The sequence below is a fragment of the Sorex fumeus genome, unplaced genomic scaffold (genome assembly GCF_029834395.1).
Source record: "Sorex fumeus unplaced genomic scaffold, SorFum_2.1 ptg000013l, whole genome shotgun sequence".
Taxonomy (NCBI): Eukaryota; Metazoa; Chordata; class Mammalia; order Eulipotyphla; family Soricidae; genus Sorex; species Sorex fumeus.
The window spans coordinates 30,426,363-30,452,991 of NW_026606070.1; the positions used below are offsets into that span (position 1 = coordinate 30,426,363).

A 26,629-nucleotide genomic window follows, 5' to 3' on the forward strand; every position below is an offset into this window, starting at 1 on the left:
TTTTTCCTTGAAATGATCTTCATGACCCAATTTAAGGAGAGAGGAAAGGTCACTCATGATCTTCCCAAATCACACACACACACACACAAACAGTTGCTGCCACAAAAAAAATACAAGAAGCCTGTTTTTCCCCTTTTGTTTACTTAGACCCATTATTTATATAATCGTCCTCTATGGGTTTTCAGGCTTACAGTGTTCCCACCTCCAATCCCACACCGTGTCCCCATCCCTCCACCACTTACCCCTGCTTCCCTCCCCCGGCCTGACTCCTTGACAGTTACAGTTTTAAGTTTAGTTGTTGTTGTTTGGGGCCCGTGCTTACACAATTGCTCCATCCGGTGGTTTCGCTGTGTACAGATAACTCATCTTTACTTCACAGAGGTGACCAAGCGCCCTGTCCCTTGTTCCTGCAATACAGCTAGACCTTTGCTTGTTGCTCCCCTTTTCTGTTTCTCTCCTTCCTTGGCATTTTTGTCTCTGTAACCTAGAGCCAGTGTTTTGTCCATCTTTGCAATTCTTTAGACAAGTTATTCTGTATAACACAGATTAGTGAGAGCTAATTGTCCTTCTCACTTAATATAAGATCCTCCAGTTCCATCCAAGTTGCAACAAATTGCATGATTTTATCCTTCTTTGTGGCTGAAATAAAGACCTCTATATAACTTGATTTTCCATCTTCTGTCATTGCACACCTGGGCTGCTGCCATATCTTGCCTAGTGTACTAAGTGCTGCCATGACTTTAGAAGTGTGTGTGTGTGTGTGTGTGTGTGTGTCTTTGAATGAATGTTTTTGTGTGTTATGGGTTGATACCAAGCAGTGGGATTGTTGGGTCATCTGGTGGCTTTATTTTTAGTTTTTTTGAGGAATCTCCAGAATGAATAAGACTTTTTTTTTTTTTTTTTTTTTTTTTTGCTTTTTGGGTCACATCCAGAGATGCGCAGGGGTTACTCCTGGTTCTGCACTCAGGACTTACTCCTGGCAGTGCTCAGGGGACCATATGGGGTGCTGGAATCAAACCTGGGTTGGCTGCATGCAAGGCAAACGCCTTACCCACTGTGCTATCTCTCCAGCCCCAATAAGCCTATTTTTTTTTCTTTCTTTCCATTTTGCGTTGGGGTGGGACATGCCATCGGTTCTCAGGGACCATTCCTGGCTCTATGTGGCACTGGGTATTTGAATCACCACAGCCCTATGCAAGGCAAGTGCCTTCCCTCCTGAGCTGTCTTTCCAGCCCTAGAAACTTATTTTATTTCTGAGTACACACAAAGTGGGCTGGAGCGATAGAGCAGTGGGTAGGGAGTTTGCCTTGCACACCGCCTACCCAGGTTCGATTCCTCCGCCCCTCTCAGAGAGCCTCACAAGCTACCAAGAGTATCCTGCCCGATGGCAGAGCCTGGCAAGCTCCCCGTGGCGTATTCGACATGCCAAAAACAGTAACAAGTGTCACAGTGGAGATGTTACTGGTGCCCGCTTGCTTGAGCAAATCGAGGAACAAGGGGAGGACAGTGCTACAGTCCTACAGTGTTACACACAAAGTAAAACCAAGCTCACATCTTGGGCAACCCTGTGGGCTCGCTGCTTTGGCTGGGGACTCCTCTAGGACTGACACTTATGTCTTCTCCCTCAGGCCAGTGAGAGGCGTGTTCATCTCATCGTGTCCCGCCAACTTCGCCCCCACAGTCCTGACATCTTCCAGGAGGGCAGCTGGAGCAACGGCAGCCGATCCCCAGAGCCAGGGGACCGTAGCAACACTCGGAAGGTAAGGGCTGTCTGGGGTCCCTGCGAGGAGAGCTCCCGGGCACAGCTGCACACCTTTATCCTAGGAGTGTGTTCTCTGGAGTTCATCACATAAAGACATGCTATTTGACCTGCAAGACTAAAAGGCCCATGTTCCATCTTCAGGATCTGGGGAGATGACAGGTGTCTTGTGTCTCAGCAGGAGCAGGGAATGTACAGGAATGTTCCGAAAGCTGACCTCCCAGGCCTCAGAGTGGGCCCAAGGGGCTAGCATAAATCAAATAGGTGTCATGTTTTTCCAACAGTCATTCTGCTGAAAGAGTGGTTTTCATTCATTTTGAAATGAAACAAGGAATCAGCTTTGTTTCTGGCTTTTGAAGTTCCCTGTCTGCCCATAAATGGAAATAATGGTTCCTCTTGCTCCTTCCAGTCTATTTCTGCAGAAGGGTCTAGAAAAATCAGGAGAAGTCTGCAGCTCCTCTAGCATTAGGGAGGAGTGCAGATTGGGGCCAGCCCAAGAGGGCATGTGCTATCTGATGCATTCACATCCTGAAAAGATTCAAAAGAGGGCAAAAAAGAACCCATCTTCCATCTTCCTTTAGATGGAATCCATCCTTCAGGCCAGCAATTTGCAACCTCTCTCTCTCTTTTTTTTTTTTGTTTTTGCATTTTGGGTCACACCCAGCATTGCACAGGGATTACTCCTGGCTCATACACTCAAGAAACACTCCTGGCAGTGCTCAGGGGACCATATGGGATGCTGGGAATTGAACCCTGGTTGGCTGCATCAAGGCAAACACCCTGCCAGCTGTGCTATCACTCCAGCCCCGCAACTGCTCTTTCAATGAGGTGACTCTCAGCCCAGTTTGAATTTGTGTTTTTGTATTTTTTAGACAATCACTCCTTGGAAATGGCTGTCTAAACAGTGTCCCACTGGCTTGAGACAGTTTTAGCATCCTAGTAGTCTTGGATTAGTATCTCAGGATCACAATGAATTCCTAGCCATCATTTCTCCTTGGATTTAGTTCCATTACAATCACTTGTAAAAATTTCAAAAACTGACGTATAGGTAGCCCATTCTTGTCCTATCAGAGTCAACATAGCCCATCAGGAAATATTTTGGTTTGAAAGAAATTACGAGTTAAATCTTTGAGCAGTGTATGCAGAAACAACAGTCAATATCTTATTTTTTTTTTTTGGAATGTCTGCTCTGTTTACGCAACTTATAAGGCCACATCCCCTCTCCTTGTTCTGGCCAGCTCTGTACCATAAATCTATAAATTACAGTTTTATTTGCAATAAGTCATCTAGACAGATCAAGTACATCCTGCTAAAAATGTTACGGCTAATGGCTCCCTGGTGTCTTTTCACTGGTAAATATCATTAGCATGTTTAAGTCAAACCAATGGCATTTTGTAATAGTAAACCAGCTTATTCAATTATAGTTTTCATCTAATTAGTGTTTAATTAACTAGACAATATTCTATTCTAGTTTAGTAGAACGCTAGGAAGAAAACTTTTTCCGGCACTGTGGTTTTAGAGCATCTTATCCCTCCCACCTACCCATCATGAGTCATGGAATGAGCCAGTAGGATTTGATCAGATTTTTTCTGTATTCCCCCCCCCCCCCCACACACACACACCATGCGTCCACTTCCTGGAAAACACATATAGAAAACGGGTCTGGCAGGGAATAGTGATTATTTTCATTTTATAGTTCTATCTGCCTCCTGAAATTCCCTCACACACACACAGTGGCATATTGAAAATAAAATTAAGACATATGGTTCTTTGATTTCATGTTTTATGATGCTACTAAAGTTTTGTTTTATTTAAGTAGCAACAGGACTTTTGAAAAGAAGTTTAAATGATCCAAAGAAACACCAGAGCAGGCAAACCAGGATTTGTGGGGCTGGAAAGCGTCCCGCCAAGGGAGGAGTGAAAGTGAGAGGCATGGAGTGGAGGTCGCAGTTTCCTCTTAGAGAGGGGAAGAGGTTTGACCAACAGAGTCTTGAGGGGCTACTAACGTGCCCAGATTGTATGCTCCTGACTCTGGACTGTTAGGACCCTGGGTAGTCACGGTGTTTTCCTGGCACTCCTTTCTTCATGTCTAAAAAAGTTTTATTTTTAAACATTTAAAGCAGGGGGCTGGAGCAATAGTACAGCGGGTAGGGCATTTGCCTTGCATGCAGCTGACCCGGGTTCAATTCCCAGCATCCCATATGGTCCCCTGAGCACCACCAGGAGTAATTCTTGAGTGCAGAGTCAGGAGTATCCCCTGTACATCACCGGGTGTGACACAAAAAGAAAAAAAAAAAACATTTAGGGGCCAGAATGATAGCATAGCGGGTAGGGCATTTGCCTTGCATGCAGCCGACCTGGGTTCAATCCCCGGCATCCCATATGGTCTCCCAAACACTGACAGGAGTAATTCCTGAGTGTAGAGCCAGGAATAATCCCTGAGCATTGCTGGGTGTGACCCAAAAAGCAAAAAAAAAAAAAAAAGAAAGAAAAGAAAACACCAAATATTTAAAACAAATACTCTTCAATGTGTTTTTATAGCTAAGAGATAAGTTCACAGGAACCCATGATATTTGTTTATTTGTTTGTTTTGTTGTAAGGCCTCATCTGGCAGTTCTCAGGGCATACTTCTGGCTCTGTGCTTGGGCTCACTCTTGCTGAGGCCTAAGGGATCATATATGGTGTGGGAGACCAACCCTGGATTGGCTGCAAGCAGAGAAAGCGCCTTAGCTGTTGGACTATCTCTCCAGCCTCCTGATGGTTTTTAAACAGTTTGAACTATTTCATAATGAATCACATTTGTAAATAGGTGAGAACATGCCGAAGCCTCTGAGGGAAGGAAATGAATGAGGGAGAACAACATCCCCGACGTATCTGATTCTTCCAGTCATTATAGGTTTCCTAGGTAGACAGGAAGGGCTCACAGGGCACTTTGGAGTTTCCATTCCTAACATGGACTCTAGCTGATAGCTTCTGGAGACAAGGGGACACATGGATGCATCTCTTCTTTGGGGTGTCCCAGCCAGCCTTTCATACTGAGCCTGTGGGTGTCCATAAATCCCCTTCGCTCCCTTGCAGCTAGAGTGTTTAGGAAACTCTGAGGAGAGTGAGAGAACACAGCCCTCCAGGAACTTGGTCTCAGCATAAATCATGCACCCTGCAGCCAGGAGTGTGTGGGCTTCATTAGCCCCGTTTTATAGGTCAGGAATTTCATTTGACAAAATTGATTTGGGTGACGCTGTCTAGCCAATGCAATAGTTAAGCTCTTAATGGAAAAATTAGGCCATCAGCCTTCCTTATGTTTTTTCCTGGGTTATTGAAAATAGGTAGCTCAGTTGATCACAGATATTTATTGCCTCTAAAAGACAACTTTAGTAGTATTTTAGTAGATAGTAGATACTGTTTTCCTTCTGCTAAAGAAGTATCCAGCCACTCTTCATGTATTCAGACAACATTCATTTACAACAAAATCAAGAAATCATGGAGAGGCCAGAGAGAAGTTATGGTCACTTTTGACATAGCTCAAAATATATATCATCTTGGTCCTTTTGAATGAATCAAGAAATCATGGAGAGGCCAGAGAGAAGTTATGGTCACTTTTGGCATAGCTCAAAATATATATCATCTTGGTCCTTTTGAATGAATGTGGTAACATATATTCTTTTGTTTTTATTTTGGGGTCACATCCAATGGTGCTCAGGACTTACTCCTGGCTTTGCACTCAGGGGCCACTCCTGGTGGGACTTGGGGGACCATATCTGGAGCCGGGGATTGAACCCAGGTTGATTACATGCAAGGCAAACACCCTCCCTGCTATACTATCACTCTAGCCCTGTATATGTTCTTTTGGAAAATATGAAGAGGTGCCTTTGTTTTCTATATCATACTCACTTCTATGACATAACTTCGGGAGATTGACCCATGAACCCTCTGTTACTCTTTGATCCCATATAGGAATCATGGTGTTAAGCTCTTTCTGTGTGGGGATCAGGTGCTTTAGAAAGAAAGTCAGGATTCAGCTGAAGCAGCAGAGCAGCCGATAGGAGTCTTGTTGTAGAACTCTGCCTCCAGTTATGGGGCATGGCACTGCCAAGGGGACCTCTGTGACAGGTGTTGGTGGTTATGTTGAGTATCTGCAGTTTTCCCGAAGGGAAGAGAGGACGTGGACCCTGAGAGTGCCCTTCAACTCTCCTCCGGCCTTGGCAGGAGTGTGGCAATGCCTGTGTTCATCCTGCTGCTCATTTCTTCTATTTTGAAACTTTTGCTGAAGAAAGTTCCATTTCAGCTTCACAGCCCTTGTCTGATAGCCTGATCTTCAGAGCTCTCCAAGTTTTAGGGGTTTATAGAAACACAACCCAGACATTACAAATAGGCATGGTAGCACAAACTTTGTCCTTTTTAAAAATTTTTTTTTAAAGCAGGTAGGGCATTTGCCTTTCATACAGCCAACTGGGCTGACCCAGGTTCAATTCCTCCACCCTTTGCAGAGAGCCCGGCAAGCTACTGGGAGTATCTCACCCGCAGGGTAAAGCCTGCAAGCTACCCTTGACATATTCAATATGCCAAACACAGTAACAACAAGTCTCACAATGGAGACGTTACTGGGCTGGCTGGAGCAAATCGAGGAACAACAGGAGGACAGTGCTACAGTGCTACTTAATTTTAATCGATCACTTATTCTATTACTACCACCTCACCAAATCATAGCAATTTAAAATGTATATGTTTGTTGACAAACATTTACTTTGCTTCTTCAGTGTTCTAATTCTATACGCAAGGGCTGGGGATGGAGTAACAGGTTATTATCATCTTTCATAAGGCCACAAAATCAGATGTGGATAATTCTAACCAGAGAAGAGCATGAGCTCATAGACGCATCAAAAGTCAAGGTGTCCTCAATTGTAACTTATTTGTTGACTGCATAATATATTCACAGGTTTTTGAGAAATGCAAAGTGTGCTATAAGAAGTCCCTGGCTCTCAGATATGTTTGTTCCTCACCTCCACCCCCACAGTACCCCTTATTTTCTTTATGAAACAGCAAGTACTGATAAGATCTTATCCTTCTAATATAATGAGTGTATGGTTACACTATTTTGTTCATTTATTTTTTTTACATTGTTTTAACTTTCTATTATTTGTTTCTTTATTTTATTATGGGCCATACCCAGTGATTAAGAGCTACCTTAACTCTAGATTACTCAGAGCTATTAAATTAAGCTAAGGATGATCATTGGAGAGCTCTGAGGCAGTGGTGAATTCTGAGAGTATTTGAAGTTCATTAATTTTCCCTAGGGATTTCCAGAGAACCATAGGGGATGTCGGGGATTGAACCTGGGTCTGCCACATACAAAGCAAGTACCCTAAATGCTGTACTATCACTTTGGCCCCTTAGTTTTGTTTTCAGCCATATTTTTCTTGGATATTGGATAAAGTGTTAATGTGTTAGAAATATTTACCAGAGGTGGGTTTTGGATTTAATCCCTGGCATCCCATACGGTCCCCTGAGCACTGCAAGGAATAATTCCTGAGTCCAGAGCCAGGAGTAAACCCTGAGTATCACTGGGTGTGGGACCAAAACAAAAATAAAAACAAACATTTATCAGTGCCCATGCCCACTGCTATAGTTCATAATCACTGCACAGACAGGGAGAAACCTTTTCCAGAAAACTATAGATTGGACTGTGTTCATTAAATAGTGCCCTGGAGCCTACTCTAGTTGCTTCAAGGTGATACTGCTTGTGACTTTGGACATTTTCAATCCTATGTTGTTGAATCACATCTTGATATTTTTTGTTTGCTTTTCAAAAATTTGTCCACAGTATATACTACACAGTACACTATATTTTTACAATAAAACTAAAGGCTACAACTGAAGGTAATTTGAAAATCCAGTATGCTATCCATTGCACAACAGAGCCACCTTAACTATAGATTACTTAGAGCTATTAAATTAAGCTAAGCATGACCATTGGAGAGCTCTGAGGCAGTGGTGAATTCTGAGAGTACTTAAAGTCCATTAATTTTCTCTTGGGATTTCCAGAGTTACTTGCACAAATCAAACTGGGGTAATTGGATTGGAAAGATAGTAGGGTACTCGCCTGGGATGCTATTGACCCATGTTTGATCCCTGGCACTATATATGGTCTCCTGAGTTCTGCCAGAAGTGATTCCTGAGTGCAGAACAAAGAGTAAGTCATAAGCCCTGCCAAGTGTGGTTCCAAAACAATAATAATAATAATAAATATTAAAAGTTAGGTAATATAATAATTCAACTCTATTCGAATATTACTCTTTTCATAACTTGTAAGACATTCCTGATGGTCCTCAACATTGGCAGGAGTTTTATGAAATGCTGACTCATCATTCTCAGGAATAAAGGAGTTGCTAGAACTTGGGGATGCAGTTCCCTTTGCAGAGTACTTCTCCTGCCATTTCTAACCTGTTCCTTCTGTTATTTCTACGGGTCCCATTTGAAAAGCAAACTGTGGCTGAGTCCATCTCCAGAATTTTGAGAATGGCTAGAGGGAGCAATGCACATTCTGTCTATCCCCTGGACTACCACAATCACATGGTTCTGTGTGTATATGTGTGTGTGTGTGTGTGTGTGTGTGTGTGTGTGTGTGTGTGTATGTGATGATTCCTGGGCCAGGGATCAAGTCCAGGACCTCATATAGCTATGACACACACCATCACTGGCCCCCACCAACTCAGATGAACTCGATGGGAGTGGGTGGTGTTGTCTGTAGCCAGTGTAAAGCCTCCACGAACATGAATCATGCTGTTTCTCCGCTTGCATTTCCAGCTTCTCCGCCCCACGGTTACTTGTGTTGAGAAGATGGTGAGTGTCCGCAAAGAACCCAGCGACTCTCTCGGCATGACAGTAGCAGGGGGAGCGTCCCATCGGGAGTGGGACTTGCCGATTTATGTTATCAGTGTTGAACCTGGAGGAGTCATCAGCAGAGATGGAAGGATAAAAACAGGTAAAAAAAGTAGAGACTTAAGGAGCTGGGGTGGCACATCGTTCAAGGAACCAGCTGCCCTCTGGGTTAGGTTCCTTTCCAGAGTTAATGAGTGTGACCATGAGGTGATCTGGCAGGGATGTTTGTTCTTCAGGGGCATGATTGGTCTGCGTCTGGTTATGAGTGTGGGATTTGCCCCCTCTTAGTTCCAGAGGGACCCTGTGAGTCATCTTGCCAGTGAAGCTGGAAGTTACACAAGCTTCCTGGAATGAACAAAAAATGGCTCCAATTAGGAGCAGGTTTGCTTGGATTAAAAGGCCTAATTTGGCTTCCTTTATTTTCACTGATTTCCCGCTATGATTTGTTGCCTACTGTCTAAACCCCATCAAACATGTTGTGATAATTATGGAAAATGGGTAGGATGGGTAGGGAATGTCTTAAATCATAGAGGGAAATATATATATATATATATATATATATATATATATATATATATATAAGCCCGGCAAGTTACTAAGAGTATCTTGCCTGCATAGCAGAAAGAACCTGACAAACTACCCGTGGCGTATTCCATATGCCAAAAACAGTAACAATAATGGGTTTCATTCCTTTGACCCTGAAAGAGCCTCCAGTATGGCAGCATTGGGAAAGATGAGTAAGGAGAGGCTGCTAAAATCTTGGGGCTGGGTTACTGGCTCCCGCTCGAGTAAATCAATGAACAACAGGATGACAGTGACAGTGACAGTGACATTCTCACTGATTCTTTACTGACCCTGGGATGAAATTGATTTCTGAGTTGTTCCAGTATGGAGCTGCAGAGGGAAAATTATTTGATCGACTTGAAGCCAGTAGTCAGTGACTATTGATAAGATATAAATACAGGCTGAGTACACTGCCTGTGAAAAGTATTTGACTACTTTCATCTGTGTGTGTGTTTGACTATACACTTGCTTTTTACCCGGCTCATTGGAATGAAGGAAGATGGTACCAAATTTGCATCCTTAGCAGTATTGTCATCTCCTGCTCCCAGGGGTTGCTCAGATGGATGGTCAATGTTCAACCTTCTTCACATTCAAGAGGGGGAAATGGGAAGTGTTACAAGACTCATTAGTGATTTTCCAAGTAGCAAACAGGAAAGAGGGGCCAGAGAGATAGTACAGTGGGGACAGCACTTGTTTTACACATAGCTGATCCAGGTTCATCCCCAGCCATCCAATATGGTCCAGAGTGAAGAACCAGGAGTAACCCCTGAGCATTGTCAGATGTGGTTCCAAAACACAAAAAAAGAACAAAAAGAAATAAAGAAAACAAGATAGAGATAAAAAGAATAGAAAATGATGTTAGGAGATGTTTCTCTTTCTTTTGCTTTCTTTTTCACCTATTCATTTGCGTGGAGAATGATAAGTTAATCAAGAAGACCTATGTAAGAGTCGGGTGACATGATGTATGGGATGGGTAGACACAGCAGGTGCTTGGCCAATGACGGTGATAATCACTTTGGCACTGAAGAGAAATATTGGCTCTTCATCCCACCTTCTTAAGTGCACAGTTCCAGGGGCGGCAGAGATAGGTTTAAGGCACTTGACTTGCAGGCAGCATACTTGGGCTCAGTCTTTGGCTCTGCTTATGGTCCCTCTATCACCACCCTGATTCAGCCCTGAGCGCAGAGCCAGTAGTAAGTTCTGAGCACCCCCAGGTGTGGTCAGTAAACCAAGAGCTACAGATCCAGGCCCACTCTTCTTAACTGCTGGACTCCTCTGCTGCATGTACCCAGGGGGTTTCCTGTTCATTCAATCTGTTGCTTCTGGGTATCCCCCAGTTGCTAAACTCCATGTGGTATGGTAGCTGGCAGCTTTTGCCAAGTGCTCTTTGTGTTAAAAACAGGACACAAACAGAAATACAACACCTAGAGTGATGAGTGATGTTTTAGAAGCCCCAAGGCAACCTGCTGGTTGCTACTGTAGTCCATGCACACTGATCACCTCCAAGTGTGACTGCCAAGAGGCAAGGATGGGAGCCTCCCCCGCTGCTTTGGGGCAACCCAGCCCCTCACTGTCCCTTGCTCGCAATGGAAAGTTCTGTCTGTGCTCTTACGATGGCTGCTTCTTCTCCCGCCACTAGGGGATGTTCTGTTGAATGTGAATGGAATCGAGCTAACCGAGGTCAGCCGGAGTGAGGCTGTCGCCTTATTGAAAAGCACATGTTCCTCGGTGGTGCTTAAAGCTCTGGAAGTCCGAGACTGTGAGCCCCAGGAAGATAGCAGCTACCCTGAGGCCTTGGACTCCAACCACAACATGGCCCCGCCCACTGACTGGTCTCCGTCGTGGGTCATGTGGCTGGAGTTACCACGGTGAGTCTCAGAGTGATGTCCCCTGGGAAAAGTAGGAAGGGGGCAGTTACAGTTTGCAGACCACTCTTTCACTCTCTTGGGCTGACTCACTCTCCTAGCATCTTAATGAGACGCAGGCTGGTGTGTGGGACTATTTGAAGTAATTCTGTCTTCTCTTTTAGAAGTGAAAAATACATGCATGAATGCTAAGGGGGGATAGGAGGAGCTGGGTACCCAAGTGGAAGCCCTGTTAGGATGCACGTGGAGAAGCTTCCAGAACTGCCCGGAATGGTTGTGCCTGTTCGTGCAGCAAGGATTTCAGCTGACCTACCGGGCAAAAGGGGGTTGAGGACAGCCTGTTTGCATCCCTTCCCCGGTGGCAAAGGGAGGGTTGCCTTTTCCCTTGTTGGCTGTGGCAGCTGTAGGGTGGCCCTAGGGAAACACCGCCAGTGTCTTCCTCCCGTAGTTTACCACTTTGTTCACAAAGGAAGGAGACAGAATGTTTCACCTTCTCCTGATGTTCAAGCACAGATGGGCAGAGGCATTTCTCAGCTTCTCCACCCCGGGCTTAAGTATTAACGTTCCTGCGGACAATGTCAAGCAGGCAGCTGAGTTGCCATTTCACAAGTTAGCATTTCATCTCATCCCACGAAATCTGTCATCTATTCATAGAGACACTCGAGGAAAGGGTATGGTGGGGGATAGGGGGAGCCTTAGCAAATGGCCTTCTACAGACATGAAATACCAGAAGGACACCTCTCCTGGGGGCTGATGACCTGCATAGGAGCAGACACTTTGGGTGTGCACAGGATCGTCTTCCTATGATTAGTGGTAACTGCAGAGGATGACAGGATGACATGGGATTAAGTGAAGGAAGCAGGATGTGTGGTTTTGGTGCATTTTTCTGGAGGGTGGAGATGAGTCGTTTTTCCCTTTTCTCTTAAATTTTAAATGAGGTCTAAAATAATCCCTGACTCAAATACAGACTGACCTAGATTCCTTGGCTAAGCCTTCGATGATTTGTTTCTTCAAATCAGTGCACTTAAAAAAAAATAGTTGCAAACTGAGCATCGAAGCAGCCTGGGTAGATGAGGGAACACTTTTTTTAAAAGAAAATTTTATTAAAAGAAATTTTTTGAAACTGAAATAGAATACATTGGATCTCTCTCGCTCTTTTTTCTCCCTCTCTCTCTCTCTCTCGCTCTCTCTCTCTCTCTCTCGTAATTTCTTGGTGCTTGAAAGTGTTTCTGTGCTATGATCCAGTTACTGCCTGCTAATTCCTGTAGGACAGGACCTGTGGGAGATGCTTTTCATTCCAACACAGCTGGGAAGATGGCTTTCTCTCTTTCTTTCCTCTGTCACTTGCCCTCGGATGTAGCCTGCCCTTGTCTGTTCTTGCCAGAGAATAGATTTCACTCACTTTTTAAAAGAAGAGGGAAGGTTGGGGCTGGAGCAATAGCACAGCGGGTAGGGCGTTTGCCTTGCACGCAACCAATCCAGGTATGATTCCCAGCATCCCATATGGTCCTGAGCACCGCCAGGGGTAATTCCTGAGTGCAGAGCCAGGACTAACCCCTGTGCATTGCCAGGTGTGACCCCAAAAGCCAATAAATAAATAAACAAATAAAAGAGGGAAGGTAAAGTGATAGTATAATGGATGGGACATTTGCCTTGCGCATTCCAGACCAGGGTTTAATCCCTGGTACCACATGTGGTGCCAAGCCTGCCAGGAGTGATCCCTGAGCTCAGAACCAGGAGTAAATCCTGAGCACAGCCAGTGTGGCCCCAAAACAATAGTGAAAATAAAAACAAAAGGAGAAGGCTGGAGATGAAGCTTGGGTAGACCTTCAGATGTGTGAAGCTTGGGGTTCAACCTCTAGCACTGCTTACCTAAAACAAAAGTGGAAAGAGCAAAATGTTGGCTGCTCAGACGACACGTTTTTGGTCACCTTGGCAATTCTTACTTTCCTATTTCCCTCATTTCCCACAGAACACGAGCACAGGAAAAAATTCAGAGAGCACCAAAAGGTCCAGAGTGAGGGAAAGCAAGTCTCCCTGCTCAGTGCTCTTAGCCCAACTGCACAGAGGTCAGCCCTGATACAACAAACCTTTGTGTTCTTCCAGAGAGTCTGCCAGGAATCCAAGGGTTTGCCCTCGGGGTCACACAGCTATTCCAACTGTAGGAGGATGAAAGCAGCCATGGGTATCTTGTGGATGAGCAGACAGAACTTATACCCCCATATTTGTTTGTTTGGGGGCCACACCCAGTGATGCTCAGGGCTCCATGCTCAGAGATCACTCCTGGAGGTACTTGAGAAACTGTAGGTGTTGGTTGGGATCAAACCTGGCTTGGAAAAGTTCTATTTTGCTATACTATCTCTCTGGACCCTGTACTCCCAGAACACACACACACACACACACACGCACACATACAGAGCATAAAAACTAGACACTCCGTAGTGGTTGTTCAAACCCAAGCATATATCCTGGGCATCATGGCCCTCGGTACAGATCACGCTGTGTCTCTGCAAGGCTGCACTAGTCTCTAGCCTGGATGCACCATGGTTTGTGGAGGCCGGGCTACAAGCAGATCCCTCACTTGTTTTTTTATCTTCAGCCTCACATACCAGCCCATCAGCAAAATCTATGCCCAATCAAGTGCTCATCATTGCAATGTTGTCATGTTCACCACCAAGAGGAATTGGTTCCACAAATTCAGCTCATCCACACCTCCAAGAGACAGTCTGTCTAGAGAGAAAATGATCAGATTATAACTCACACTGGGTTGAGCACTTGCTGGGCATATGGGAGGCCCAAGTTCCCTCGGTTGATACCACCTGGTCAGTCAAGCACTACACAGCGTGTAACAAAAGGAAAACTAAAAGGAGAAGTCAAAAGAAGACTTCTTTCTTTTAAGACGTTTTTGAGGCATCATAATCTGATAACTCATATTGAACAGTGGAACGAAGATCAGGCCTGTCAGGTTTCTTTCCTCCTGTATAGTTTGGTCTTTTCACCTAATATTAGCAGTAGCTGTGACTTCAGCATTACTGACCCTAGCTTTGCACTGAATACCATTTAGCTTTCATTTTCTTTTACATCCTTTTCACCTCTATTTCCATCCTGTTTTCTTTGCTGATTTTAATCACCTTTCCTAGTCTTGCTTTCAGTGATTTTTGTCTTTTCTTTTGAAAGCTTTTTGTTCTCTACTTCCTGTAAACTTGTTTTCCAGTTTTATCAAACTGTCCTTGAAATCTTTTTCTGCCCAGTCAGTTCCCTTGGTTATACAGCAGATTTTTTATTAATTTCATTGTGGTATAATTGTTTGTAAATTTCATTTCTGGTAGCAGTTCATTTCCATGGTGGCATTTCTCTTGCCAGTTCAGTTCCTTTCCCTCTTTTCTTTGTAGTGTATCCCTGATTGCTTGTTAGTCGTTGTTGCTAGTTCAGCATTTCAGGAAGTGGTTCTCTCCTGTGGAGAAGGAAACAGGGACATACACCACACACCGGCATGAGTGCATGTGTGTGCACACTCACACACAGACACACACAGGGCATGTTTTACCCCTCCCAGATGGGGATGAGTCTTTGGCAGTCTCTTTCCACCTGAGCCCAGGAGGCTCTACCTGGTACATGTGAGCTATCTGTGTGGGATCTCACTGCCTCACTTATGCCCTTTTTGCTGCTTTGCTCACTGCAGTCACCTCTTCCGGGTGCTCCCCTGTGGAGTGTGGGTGTTTTTTGTCCCTGGGAGCTGAGGGCGTGGCTGGCTCCCTTCACCCTCCAGCTGGGCACCCGCTCCCACCTCACCTCTTACTTCCACAGCCTTTGGCAACTTTCCCTCCTAGAGACTTGTTAGGTTGAAAATGGAGCTTGTGGTTTTATTACTTTTTGCTCCCAAGTTTCCCAGTTGTTTCTCCAGTTACTTTTATTTGGTTTTGGGGTCACATCCAGTGATGTTCCGGAGCTAGTCCCAGTTCTGTGCTCAGGGACCACTCCTGACAGTGCTCGAGGCATCCCTCTGGAGCATACAAGGCAAGTAAGTCCTTTACCCTCGTGCTCTATGGTCTCTCTAGTCATTCTTAAAACAAAGGGAGACATGCATTTGCATGCTGCTATTTGAAAGAAGTAAATCCACCTGACATTTTTTTCAAAGGTCCTTTATCCTCATTGTCCTCTTATCTGGGGCTTATAGGTGTCCGGGGATGTGTGCTCCAGTGCTAACACTCTCCCATCTTCCTGGGAGAATAGAGGGGGCCCTCTCTGAAGACCTGCTGCTTTATTCTGCAACCAGGGCCATACTCCACAACTGGCTTTCAAAACACGCCGAACAAGTGTAGCAGTGCACATGAATGCATTTCTCCTCCCAATAATGGAAACTTTCACTCTCCCAAAACTCTTCAAAATAATCTAGAAGAGGACTCTGTATGAGAGCAGGTGTCAGATTTTTTTTTTAAGTCGGAAATTTCTAGGTCTAGGCAGGGAACACTATTAGGTCCATTGCTGCCTGTAGTAATAATCTGTCATCAGTGGCTGATTCTCTAACTTTTCCATATGGCAGACTAAGTCTGTATTTTTTTTTTAGATGATGGGTATTTATTCAGGTTTTACATTTTCTTTGTTTGCACTTCCCTCTCATTTAAAACTACCACAGGAGCTGGAGCAATTTAAGGAGTCTTAGAAAGCAAGTATGAGGGTTAAGTACAGGGGTTAAGGTGCTTGCCTTACATGCAGCTGAAACAGGCTTGAATTCCGGGCACCAAATATGGTCCCATAATCACCAGGAGTGAACGCTGAGCAGAGCCAGGAGATGTGTCCCCAAGACAAAACTTGCCTTAAAGTGGCTCTTGTTCAAGGCCACAAGGTATGTGAACAGGCGGAGCTGAAATGCCAACCAAGCTGCCTCCTTTTAGACATTGGCGAGGTTTGGTCTTGGCTGGCCACTTGGCACTCACACTTCAGCCCTGATGGCCCAGCTGCACTGCACTGGCCAGCCTTGCAAGACAGAGCTTGGCAAAGGGAGCCCTCAAGAGAGCCCGAGAAGGAATAGTGAAACGGGAAAAGAAGTCCCTTCATAAGTCACGCCCTGACAGAGCTGACTACATCAAGAAAGGCTTTCAAAGTGGAGTTTAGACAGAAATGACCATTTTCTCCTTGGGGAAAAACCACCCCCTTGTTCTTCTTTGAACTCTTGTTTTCTTCCCTTAGGCTTGAATCGAATGCATTCAGAATCCCATTTAGAGTTGATTCTAGTAGCTCAATGTTTTTAGTCTTTGCCTAGCAGGGAGTGAAGTACTCCAGGAGGAAAAGTTCCTCAATAGCCTCTCCTCTGATGCTCAGAAGTCCCAACCAACCCAGGTGTGACATTTTCTGACTTTTGAAAGTCTAACACTGTGGTCTCACTACCACAGGACAGCAGAGAAGGCTCACGACAGAGAGGTGCTCTTACTCTTGGTCATAGGGGCAACATGGGAATGCTGTGGTCTCTACACTAAGTGCCTGAGCACGGTGTACCCAGCCTGCCTCTGCTGAAAGGTGATTGAACAGGTTCTCCCCAGGAACAACCCTTGTGACTTCATGTTGCAGGTTTTCTCTGGAACACAGACATTTCAGAGGGTCCTATTATACTTATTCATGTGAAATAATTCAGTAGATTTCAGCGTTAGATCCAAGGTAATACTTACTGGAAAAACAATGGTCAAATACTCTTTCAAGCATTGTTCTATGTGCCCATTTGTTATTTTTGGTGATTGGGGGTGGTGGGCAGGGAGTGGCACATACCTGACTGTGCTCAGGGATCACTCCTGGCAGTGATCAGAGCACCACATGTAGTGGTGGGATCAAAATGGGCTTGGACACATGCAAGCAAGCGCTTTAACTCCTGTATTATATCTCTAATCTAACAGAATCTTAAAGATTCACAACTGGGATATAAGGCAGATATACTTGACCATGACTTTAGGTGATAATCATCTAATTCTATATTTAACTCCATCCCCAGTTGGGTAAGACGGAAATATACAGACTCTAATCATTGGGAAACAATGATGGGTATCTATCTCCTTTCTACATAAGCAGCCAGTGACCTGGCACCCCAGGGCTCTTACAGGATGAATTTACTATTGAAAAGACAGCAAATGGATATTTTACAAGGAAAATGTGGTTATGTTTCATTTAATAAATTTTACAACTACCATCTTAATGTAAGAAATTGATCTCTGTATTATATATATGGCATTGGCTACAAAACAAAATTGAGTTTAGTTTACATTTTTAAACTTACTTGCCAAACATATCCAAGGCTTGTTTCATTTCAAGCAGGAGACAGCAACATAGTATGTCATGTTACACTGATTAGCGAGGTTGTTGTCAAATGTGACCAGCAATCACTAACAAAACATTTCACAAAGCATTAGTGGCATTTTTTTTAAAAGGCAATTATTTTAAGGTACAGTTAATTAAGCGGCCTTATGTCGGTTCCACCAACACAAAAACACTACTTTTCAAACACCCTTTCTGATTAGGGAATTTAAGTGAAATCCAGCTTCTCATAAACAACCTGTTGTAATTGTAACACCATTTGCACTTAAGTCTATACCTATGTGACAATGATCCAACTGATACTGAACAGTATATATTTAATTTTCTGTTAGCTCAAAGGAATCCTCATTTAATGACTGTATTCTTTCGCCCATCTGTTTATAAACTACTATTTCATTATCTGAGTGTTTCTTCCTTCAAACGAAACCATTATTTATACTCATAAATTTCCATTTACTTTCTGTGCTTAAATACTTCTGTTATCACCTACCAAAAAGAACTGTAAACAGCCATTCTTCAAAAGTGAAAATAAAGGGGCTGGAGCAATAGCACAGCGGGTAGGGTGTTTTGCCTTGCACACAGCCAACCTAGGTTTGATTCCCAGCATCCCATGTGGTCCCTCAAGCACCACCAGGAATAATTCCTGAATGCATGAACCAGGAGTAACTCCTGTGCATCGCAGGGTCTGACACAAAAAGAAAAAAAAAAAAAGTAAAAATATAATAAACTGTAGGAAATCCATTTATAGGGTTAGATTTAGAAGCCATTTAAAAAGATTAACTTAGTTTTTTAAAATAAATGTATATCCACAAGCTAAAAAGTGACATTCATAATCACATTTAGATTTGGTTCAGCCTTAATAAGAATTTAGGTATATGCAACTTTTGAACATAAATTGAAATTAATATTTAATATCTTCAGGGTCCAAAGTTTTGGGGTTTCCCCTTCCCCCCTTGGGGGAAGTGCCACACTCAGCGGTGCTCAGTGATCACTCATGATGGACTTAGGGGACGATATGGGATGCCCAGGATTTAACTTGGGTAGGCTGAGTGCAAGGCAAATGCTCTACCCAGTGTACTCACTCCAGCCCTTTCTTGACCCAAAATATTCTTTCTCAGTTATATAAACAGAACATAACAACAGATGGTGGTCTTTTTAAAGTGTTAAGCTATGAAACACTGAAGTTAAATTAGAAAAAGCCAACTAACAGAACAAAGGATCCTGGGAAGGATACAATTTTGAAATACATCTAGTGCTATTTATTCAGCACTTAAAAATAAAGCTAATAAAGGGAATGGGAAATAAATCACAAATTATTCACTAAGTCAAACTTAAATGTGTATACTATTTCAGGTACTTATTTAACTGTAAAGATGTTATATTAAGAAGAAATACGGCTGGAAGTCTGGGCTTTTGCATTGTAGGAGGTTATGAAGAATACAATGGGAATCAACCATTTTTTATCAAATCCATTGTTGAAGGAACACCAGCATACAACGATGGAAGAATTAGGTAATAACACCTACTTGAATAATATAATCAAGTATTATTTTATGTTTGGCCCTATTTGGAATAAGCTGTATTTATTAGATCTGTTTCATTGCTAAGAAATTAAGAACATTTATGCAGCATTCAATTTTTAAAAAATCCACAGTGATTACTCTTGGTCCCATAGAGCAAGCAACTTCTTAAACCTTTAGCATCCCTTCTAATAGGAGAAGCAAGGATACAGAATTTGCAGTTAAATTGGTGGGAGGAATAGAAAATGTTTAGTTATAAGGAATGAAATTAAAATTGATGAATGCAGTGAGAACTAAGAACACCATATAAACCTGCACTAATTTCAACTTCACTGGTAAACTTGCACTAACTTCAACTATGAATTAAAATATTAATCATGTATTTTGTGGTTTTTGTTTTGCTTTTAGATGTGGTGATATGCTTCTTGCTGTCAATGGAAGAAGTACATCAGGAATGGTACACGCTAGCTTAGCAAGGATGCTGAAAGAACTTAGAGGAAAAATTACCCTCACTATTGTTTCTTGGCCCGGCACTCTTTTATAGACTCAAAGATGGGTCAGAGGGAAAAAAGAAAATCCCAAACAGACTTTGAAAAACTGAATCCTGTCAATTTCTGTATTTAAAGAATACATTGTAAAAATGTAAACTTTAATGTCAGGAACACTATGGTCTAATGAGAGCCAATTGCACCTCACAGAATCAAGTTCTCAAAATATAAAAGTTACTACTAGTTTTTATTCAGTGTGGAGAATTTCTTATTACTCTACAACTTTATGTTTATATTTTTCTATCCAATAAAAAGTTCTTAAACAGCTAAAATGGTTTTTATGCCCCCAAAGAATTCAACTCATACAATAAAAAATTTGCTGGTCTGTATTTAAACATTTCAAAAGTAATTTAAAGTCAGAAGATTTTAAAAGTGCATTGCTAAAATGTTCATTTCATCAAATGAGAAATAAATATTTTTCAAAAACTAGTTGTCTTTTAGCATGTGATACTAATTTCCTTTCTACTGACAGTACTTGACAGCACCTCATCACTCATTCAGGTTACCAGTCAGGTTAACTGTCTGAAATTCTTATCATTAAGTTCTGCACACCTTTTGACCAATGAGCCTTAGAAAACTTGCATCAAGGCCCAACTAGCCAACTTGATCCTGGTTCATTGATTGTTAACCATAAAGCAATTCAACTTTGTTACTATGATGAGATGAGTGTTATTTTTTTTCCCCCGGGGGGGGGGGGGGGGGCGGAAGGGTCATACCCAGCGATGCACAGAGGTTACTCCTGGTTCATGCATTCAGGAATTATTCCTGGCTCGGGGGACCATATGGGATGCTGGGATTCAAAGCCGGGTCGGCCGCAAAAGCCCTACCCGCTGTGCTATGGCTCCATCCCCAATGATGAGTGTTCTTGTGCCTGCTAGAAACAACAGTAAGGGCAAGCTGACTCATAGATGTCACCCAAGTATACTTCTATTAATTTTCATATGAAAGCTTCCCCATTTTATTTTACCATGAACCCAAATTTAGACTGCTGAAGGCCTACCAAAAAGTTGTGTAATTAAAACTGTGTATGAGTAATAGTGCCAAAGCAGGAAGTAGAAAAGACCACCTTGAATCAAGAATAAAAGGTCCCTCTGACAGTCCGACCTCCTTAAGAGAGCAGAATTTGATTCGCTCACAGATACACTAACTAGCCCAGCTGGAACTCTGGGTCTGCTTTAGACACTGTGTGTGTATACAGAGCTCCATCAGGGAAACTCCCTGCCAAGGGACTAATTCACATCACTATCGTGAAGTCATTGCTAGCTTTATTTTTTAAATATTACAAGACAAAATGTTTTAACTTAACATGAAAAATTCACTCTTTTATTATTTTTTGGGGGGAGGGTTAGGGAGGGGAGGCTAACTTTGCATACTAACAGAACAAGATTAAAGGTCAATTTCTTAAACATTATCCAGAAAAAATAACAAGATTGACAGCATCCATTTCTGGCACTGATATACACAAAAAGGCCACCCATGCCCAGGCTACTCAGCCGGTGCAGCTTCGGTGCTCTCCTGCTCAGGGGCAGGCTCACTGCCAGCTTCTTTTCCTTCTTTACTTCTTTTCGATTTTTTGTGCTTGTGTCTCCTGTGACTGTCTCCTTCTTCACTTTCATGACGTCGTCGACTATTACTGCAGGAGAGGAAAATGTAAGAATCTTAAGAAATGGTTAAGATTACAAATTTAACAAAGCAACTCACTCTGTAAATTCTCTACGTCACACTGCATTTTGAATCATTCCTTTGTTTTCTTGAACACATTCTGAGAGCAATCCACTTACCTAACTTTTATGCAGGTATTACATTAATATCAACTTCATTGATCCTGTTATAGATTCACAAGTCCCATACACTTTATTCTAAAAGACTATTACCAACTAAAAATTGAAACACTGAATCAGAATAGAAAATACTTTCTAGGCTAATTTTAGAAAAACGATAGGCATTAAAATTTAATACTGATTTTTTGAGACTACTGAATTTTCTCTAACTCATTTTTCTGATTCAGTAATTTTCTCTAATCAAACCGAACATTGCTTTTCTTCCCATTAAATACTAGCTTATCGGCCAACATTCCCCTTCTCATAACAAGATGTCAAATAATTTTGCATCCCATGCTACTTATAGGTATTGAATGCAGTATTGTTAGACTGACGATTTCCTGTTGAAACCTATAAGGAATCAAATATTTCAATGGGTAATTCTGAATTTTCCAATTAGGAAAACATATGTTGTACCGGTCACTGCAGAATGTTTGCTTTTATTTCCTGTAGCCAAATTATTTCTCCTTGCCTCAAAGTGATTCAGCAACTCACTATTTTTATTAAAGAACAAACCTTCGAGATGACTTGTGTCTCGTTTCCTCTTTCTCTCTGTGTCGTCTTTCTCTATGTCGTTCTTCTTTCTCTCGACTTGCTCTGTGACGCTCATAGCCTCTTTCCGCATACTCCCTATATCTATAGCGTTCTTCATCACTGAAATTGGAATCAAAAAGACATTTTATTTTTTGACAACTGGACTGTACATTTACACTGCAGAAGAGGGGATGGGGTCTGAAGCCAAACCAGAAGCCGCCTGCAGATCTTATATAGAACATGTGGCAAATTAAATGCCGAATTTAAAGGAAAACAATTCTGTTTCCAAATTAGTACTAAATGTAAGGGTACAAAATAGATAATAACTACAAATCACAGTAAAGCACCATTTTTATTCTGCTTTCAAGTTTATGGGGTAGAACTTTTAAAAGAATGCTTTCTTCAAAAAGTTGGATCTATAACTGATTTAAATTTTAATCAGCAGCTTCATTTTCTTATTTTTAGAATGAAAAGTACATTTATGTGGCTCATATTCCTGAAACCAAAATTCTTATATAACTGTACAATCTTTGATACAAAGTTAGTTGCCTAAGACTATAGTAAAATTGTAACTCACACAGACCACATGGCTAAAAGCATATGAATTTTAAAAAATTTGTCAAGTCTATTAATGTAGTAAAAAGTATGAAAACGAAGGTAATTTCTACAATATCCACCTGCAGGCAGAAATATAGTTCTCTTGCCATCACCAAGTTCTTCACATTTCAAAGTTCTAAGCGGTTTGTGGAACTAGGCAGTGGAGCAGGCAGTCTGCCCAGGATCCTCACTCAGCCACTAACTCAGTGATCCTGAGTAAGTTGCCTAAACCTCTCCTCCATCTTCTCATGTAGAAAGTGGCAATGCTGATTCCCACAGTCGCTGGAGGGCTGACAATACATATATAGGTACTTGATACAAGAGTTGGTCACAAATACGCCTGACCTTTAGGAAGGAGTAGACAACACCACATATAAGGTAGACTCAACTGTTTAATGCTCTATTTTCTGGCATTGTGACAAATGACTAATAGTTAAATCAATGCTCCAATAATTTGTTATTTTTTAGCCCTCTCTTTTCCCTCTCACCCTAACACAGATATGTTAGCTTTGAGGTCTTTGAGATCAAAAGGCAGCCCTATGATGGGAATCTTTCTGTAGATGTAGCACTATAGCACTGTCCTCCCATTGTTCATCGATTTGCTCGAGCGGGTTCAGTAACGTCTCCGTTGTGAGACTTATTACTGTGTTTGGCATATCGAATACATCATGGATAGCTTGCCAGGTTTTGCCGTGCGGGCGAGATACTCTAAAGCCCACTTCTTCCCCCATTGCCCATTGCTTCCTGATCAGCTGCTGTAGTGCAAAGGTTTTGCTGGGCCTGGAAACCATTAGAACTCATTTCAAATGCCCTAGAAAGAATAGCTTTCTTTGTGTCCACAATTAAACTGCTTAAGAAACAGATGTTAAAACTGGTCTGTAATTTTCAGAAACAATGACCCTCTAATTTGTAACACAGCACCTACATGTCATATTGCTAAAATGTCAGTTATGGGAAGCTGGAGGTAGGGGAAGGTCTTGACTTCTATTTATTTCTGAGATCAGAATAGCACAATATCCTTCTAACTTTTGCCTCTCTGATCTTGAACTCTGAGCCAGATTTAGGTAAACACTGACTCCTTAGCCACTTGGAAAGCAAAAGTGGTTGGAGTGATAGTACAGCGGGTAGGGTGTTTGCCTTGCCAACGTGGCCAACTGGAGTTCGGTTCCTCCACCCCTCTTGGAAAGCCCGGCAAGCTACCGAGAGTATCACGCCTGCACGGCAAAGCCTGGCAAGCTACCCGTGACTATTCAATATTCCAAACAGTAACAACAAGTCTCAAAATGGAGATGTTACTGGGCCCGCTAGAGTAAACCAATGAACAATGGGAGGACAGTGTTTATAACCATCAACATTTTAAATTTTAGTAAAAATTCAGTAGAATTTAAAATGGAAGTATCAGAATTTAGTCGCAAAAATTCTATTTATACATCATTTATATGAATAAAATAGAATATCTGAAATCACAGTGCCTACATAAAAATTGGTTAAAAAGTAATGTATCAAGTCAATGTATCTCAGGGGAAGAATGGGATATGGTGGAGGAGAAGAAACTTCTTTTATGTACATTATCATTATTTGCATGAACTAATGACCTTGTAAATTAAAACATTAATAAATATAAATAAATATAAATATATAAATACGTTTATTATGCATATAAACATAACAATAAGGGGAAAATAAATAATAAAATAGGTAAAATTAGTATTCTTGGTAAATATTGGTAAAGGTCTTTGAATTCCAAACCCCAACGTGAGAAAACCAATGACTTTAAGTGGTCAGTGTACTGGGCTGAACAGTGTTCCCCACAACTTAGGATACATTCAAATGCTAAATGTCAAGCTTGGCAATGCAACCTTCTTCGGAAACAGGCCTTCGCAGATGGAACTGAGTCAAGACATGGTGCTTCTGGATCTTCATGCATTCTAATTAAGTGATTGACCCTTTAGAGACTAGAGAGAGGAACTACAACACATTGAACAAGGCCATGTGAAGACAGAGGCATTGATCAGAGTGATACTGCTACAAATCAAGGAATATCAAGGATTAGAAATTGCTAACACCCACCAAAACTAAGGAGAGAGGTGTGGAGGACTAGAGACTACCAACAAGAAACAAAGCCTACTGACCCCTAGATTTCAGACTTCAGACCAAGGTGACCACTTAGTAACCTTCTGTTGTTACAGGCACAGTTAAGAATACTGTGCTATGTCAGCTCTAGGAGACAATTACACTCAGTGAAAAAGTACTTTCACAAACCAGTGATTTCCAAATCTCAACTCACGAGAAAACTGAGTCATGCATGAGCCGATAATATTCTTAAAAGTTAACATTCCACAATAGACTTACTGTCATTTTGGCACATCACTAAATCTAAAGATCTCTAATAACTGAGTGACACAGCCACAGCAAAATTCCACCTTCATTTAACTGTTTTATGGGAAAAGATTTCAGTGATATCTACTACATTACCTATTTATATATACTAAGGATACATATTAATATTAATGACAAAGCCTATCTGTTTCTAAAACAAGAGTAGAAATGGGCAGAAGCCTGTACCACAGTAAGGAATGCAGTACCAGTAAATTATTTTTAGGATTTGCATTATACGCCTAAATCACCAATAACTAAAACCAGAAAAAAGTTTTACATTGAAAATCTACGTTAATGAATTTGAAAATACACTTTTATGTTCCATATATGTATGGCAAGAAAGTCCGATAGGACGAACAATTAAAAAGAGCATTTTCGAGATGAAAGTATTTTACACTAGAATAAGTTTGAGGAAAGTTACTCCAAAGTAAGAATTTAACCACCAAAGAGAAACACTAAATTTCCAACATTAAAGCCTGCGATGCATTTTAAATGTTTTTAGTCTATTGGGTATAGATAAGAGTTTTAAATGTAAGGCTTATAATACATTGAAAATTAGCTCTATATTGGCAACTACTTAAATTTAAGATAAAGAGTGTAGCAAAATAAAACATGTAAGGGGGTGAGGAAGTTTTCTAAAATCTTTTAAGGGATGAGTGATCAAACCAATCCAAAGTTTGCCACTTTAGGTAAGGCAAGCTCTGAAGTTACATAGCTTGTTGCCTTTTTAAAAAGCCCATTCTAACTGCTTTCCAAGCAATCCTTTCCCAAATGAACTGGATCTCCTGACATCACACCAGAAACAAACCCTAAAAGAGTATGTGCTACATACATGCATTTGACAATTCCCTACACACTCCACAAACCTGTTGAAAACACTTGGTGTTGGGCTATGATCCCGCTCCCGCTCTCTCTCGCGTGTGCGTTCTCGTTCACGGTCCCGGTCCCGATCTCGCTCTCTGTCTCTGTCTCTGTCTCTATCTCGGTCCTTCTCTCTCCTTGCATAATAGTCCCATTGCTTGCTGGTGTCCACAAGACTAGGCCAGGAAGGAGCAGAACCAGGAAGGTGAGGGAAAGCAACTAAAGGAGGGAAAAAAATTAAAAACAAGTTATGGCACTTAAAAAATAAAGACAAAAATATAAATGGAAGCAGTGAAAAAAAATCATGACAAAATTCTATCCAAATGCTTCACTATATTATAGAAATGCATTTTAAAAATAAAAAAGTATGACATATAGTGAATATGCAGTTTTAAGATATATTCAGAAACTTGAATATAAAGGTTCTTTCGTAAAAACAGGAACCAGAAACTTCAATATCAAAAATATAAACCAGAATACAATAGACATCTTCAAAGTGTTGGAAGAAAGCAAATATGTGTAAGTCTTCACATTACTGATATGTTCTTAGAAAAATGACTCTAAATGAACATAATGATAGAAACATGTTCTTAAATAATAACATTTTGTTTAATGTCATTCTAATATCAGCCAGAATTTTCTCATCCACATTTCTCAACATAGATTAGGAAGTCATACTGAAATTACACTGAATGAAACTTTATCCAAGAATCTGCTGTACTCAATTAAATTACATTTCAAATAAAAAGACATTTAAAAAATAAGCAAACGTTATAACCAACGGACTTTATTACAAGAATTTCTATCAACAGAGCTGGGAAATGTAGCTTAGTGGTAGAGCGCTTGCCTTGCATGTGTGATGCCCTTGGTTCGATCCCTGGCACTGCAAAAAAAAGAAAAAGAAAAAGAAAAGAAAAGAGAGAGGAAAAAAAGCAGTATTTGGGGCCAGGGTGATGGCTCAAGGGCTGGAGGGGCACGTAGGAAATCCGGATTCAATCAC

The 26,629-nt window shown here is 41.7% G+C and overlaps 2 protein-coding genes across 34 annotated transcripts in view; one reads left to right on the plus strand and one right to left on the minus strand.

The window, feature by feature from the left end:
• LNX1 (ligand of numb-protein X 1) overlaps nt 1-19,867 on the plus strand; it is a 106,885-nt gene extending 87,018 nt beyond the window's left edge. The window contains exons 6-10 of the mRNA XM_056111370.1: nt 1,629-1,760; nt 8,564-8,741; nt 10,842-11,070; nt 18,724-18,882; nt 19,299-19,867. Of these exons, the coding sequence (XP_055967345.1) occupies nt 1,629-1,760; nt 8,564-8,741; nt 10,842-11,070; nt 18,724-18,882; nt 19,299-19,434 (834 nt within the window). The 3' untranslated portion in view covers nt 19,435-19,867. The remainder of the gene's footprint in view (nt 1-1,628; nt 1,761-8,563; nt 8,742-10,841; nt 11,071-18,723; nt 18,883-19,298) is intronic.
• Nucleotides 19,868-20,688: 821 nt separating this feature from the next.
• FIP1L1 (factor interacting with PAPOLA and CPSF1) overlaps nt 20,689-26,629 on the minus strand; it is a 70,473-nt gene continuing 64,532 nt past the window's right edge. For 24 of the 33 annotated variants that reach the window (XM_056111366.1, XM_056111364.1, XM_056111362.1 and 21 more), the window contains 3 exons: nt 25,635-25,848; nt 21,775-21,912; nt 20,778-21,071 (listed from right to left, as the gene is read on the minus strand). In XM_056111366.1, the coding sequence (XP_055967341.1) occupies nt 20,924-21,071; nt 21,775-21,912; nt 25,635-25,848 (500 nt within the window). In that variant the 3' untranslated portion in view covers nt 20,778-20,923. Of the gene's footprint in view, nt 21,072-21,774; nt 21,913-25,634; nt 25,849-26,476; nt 26,513-26,629 lie in introns of all 33 variants that reach the window. The other 9 variants (XM_056111340.1, XM_056111338.1, XM_056111334.1 and 6 more) reach the window with 4 other exon arrangements.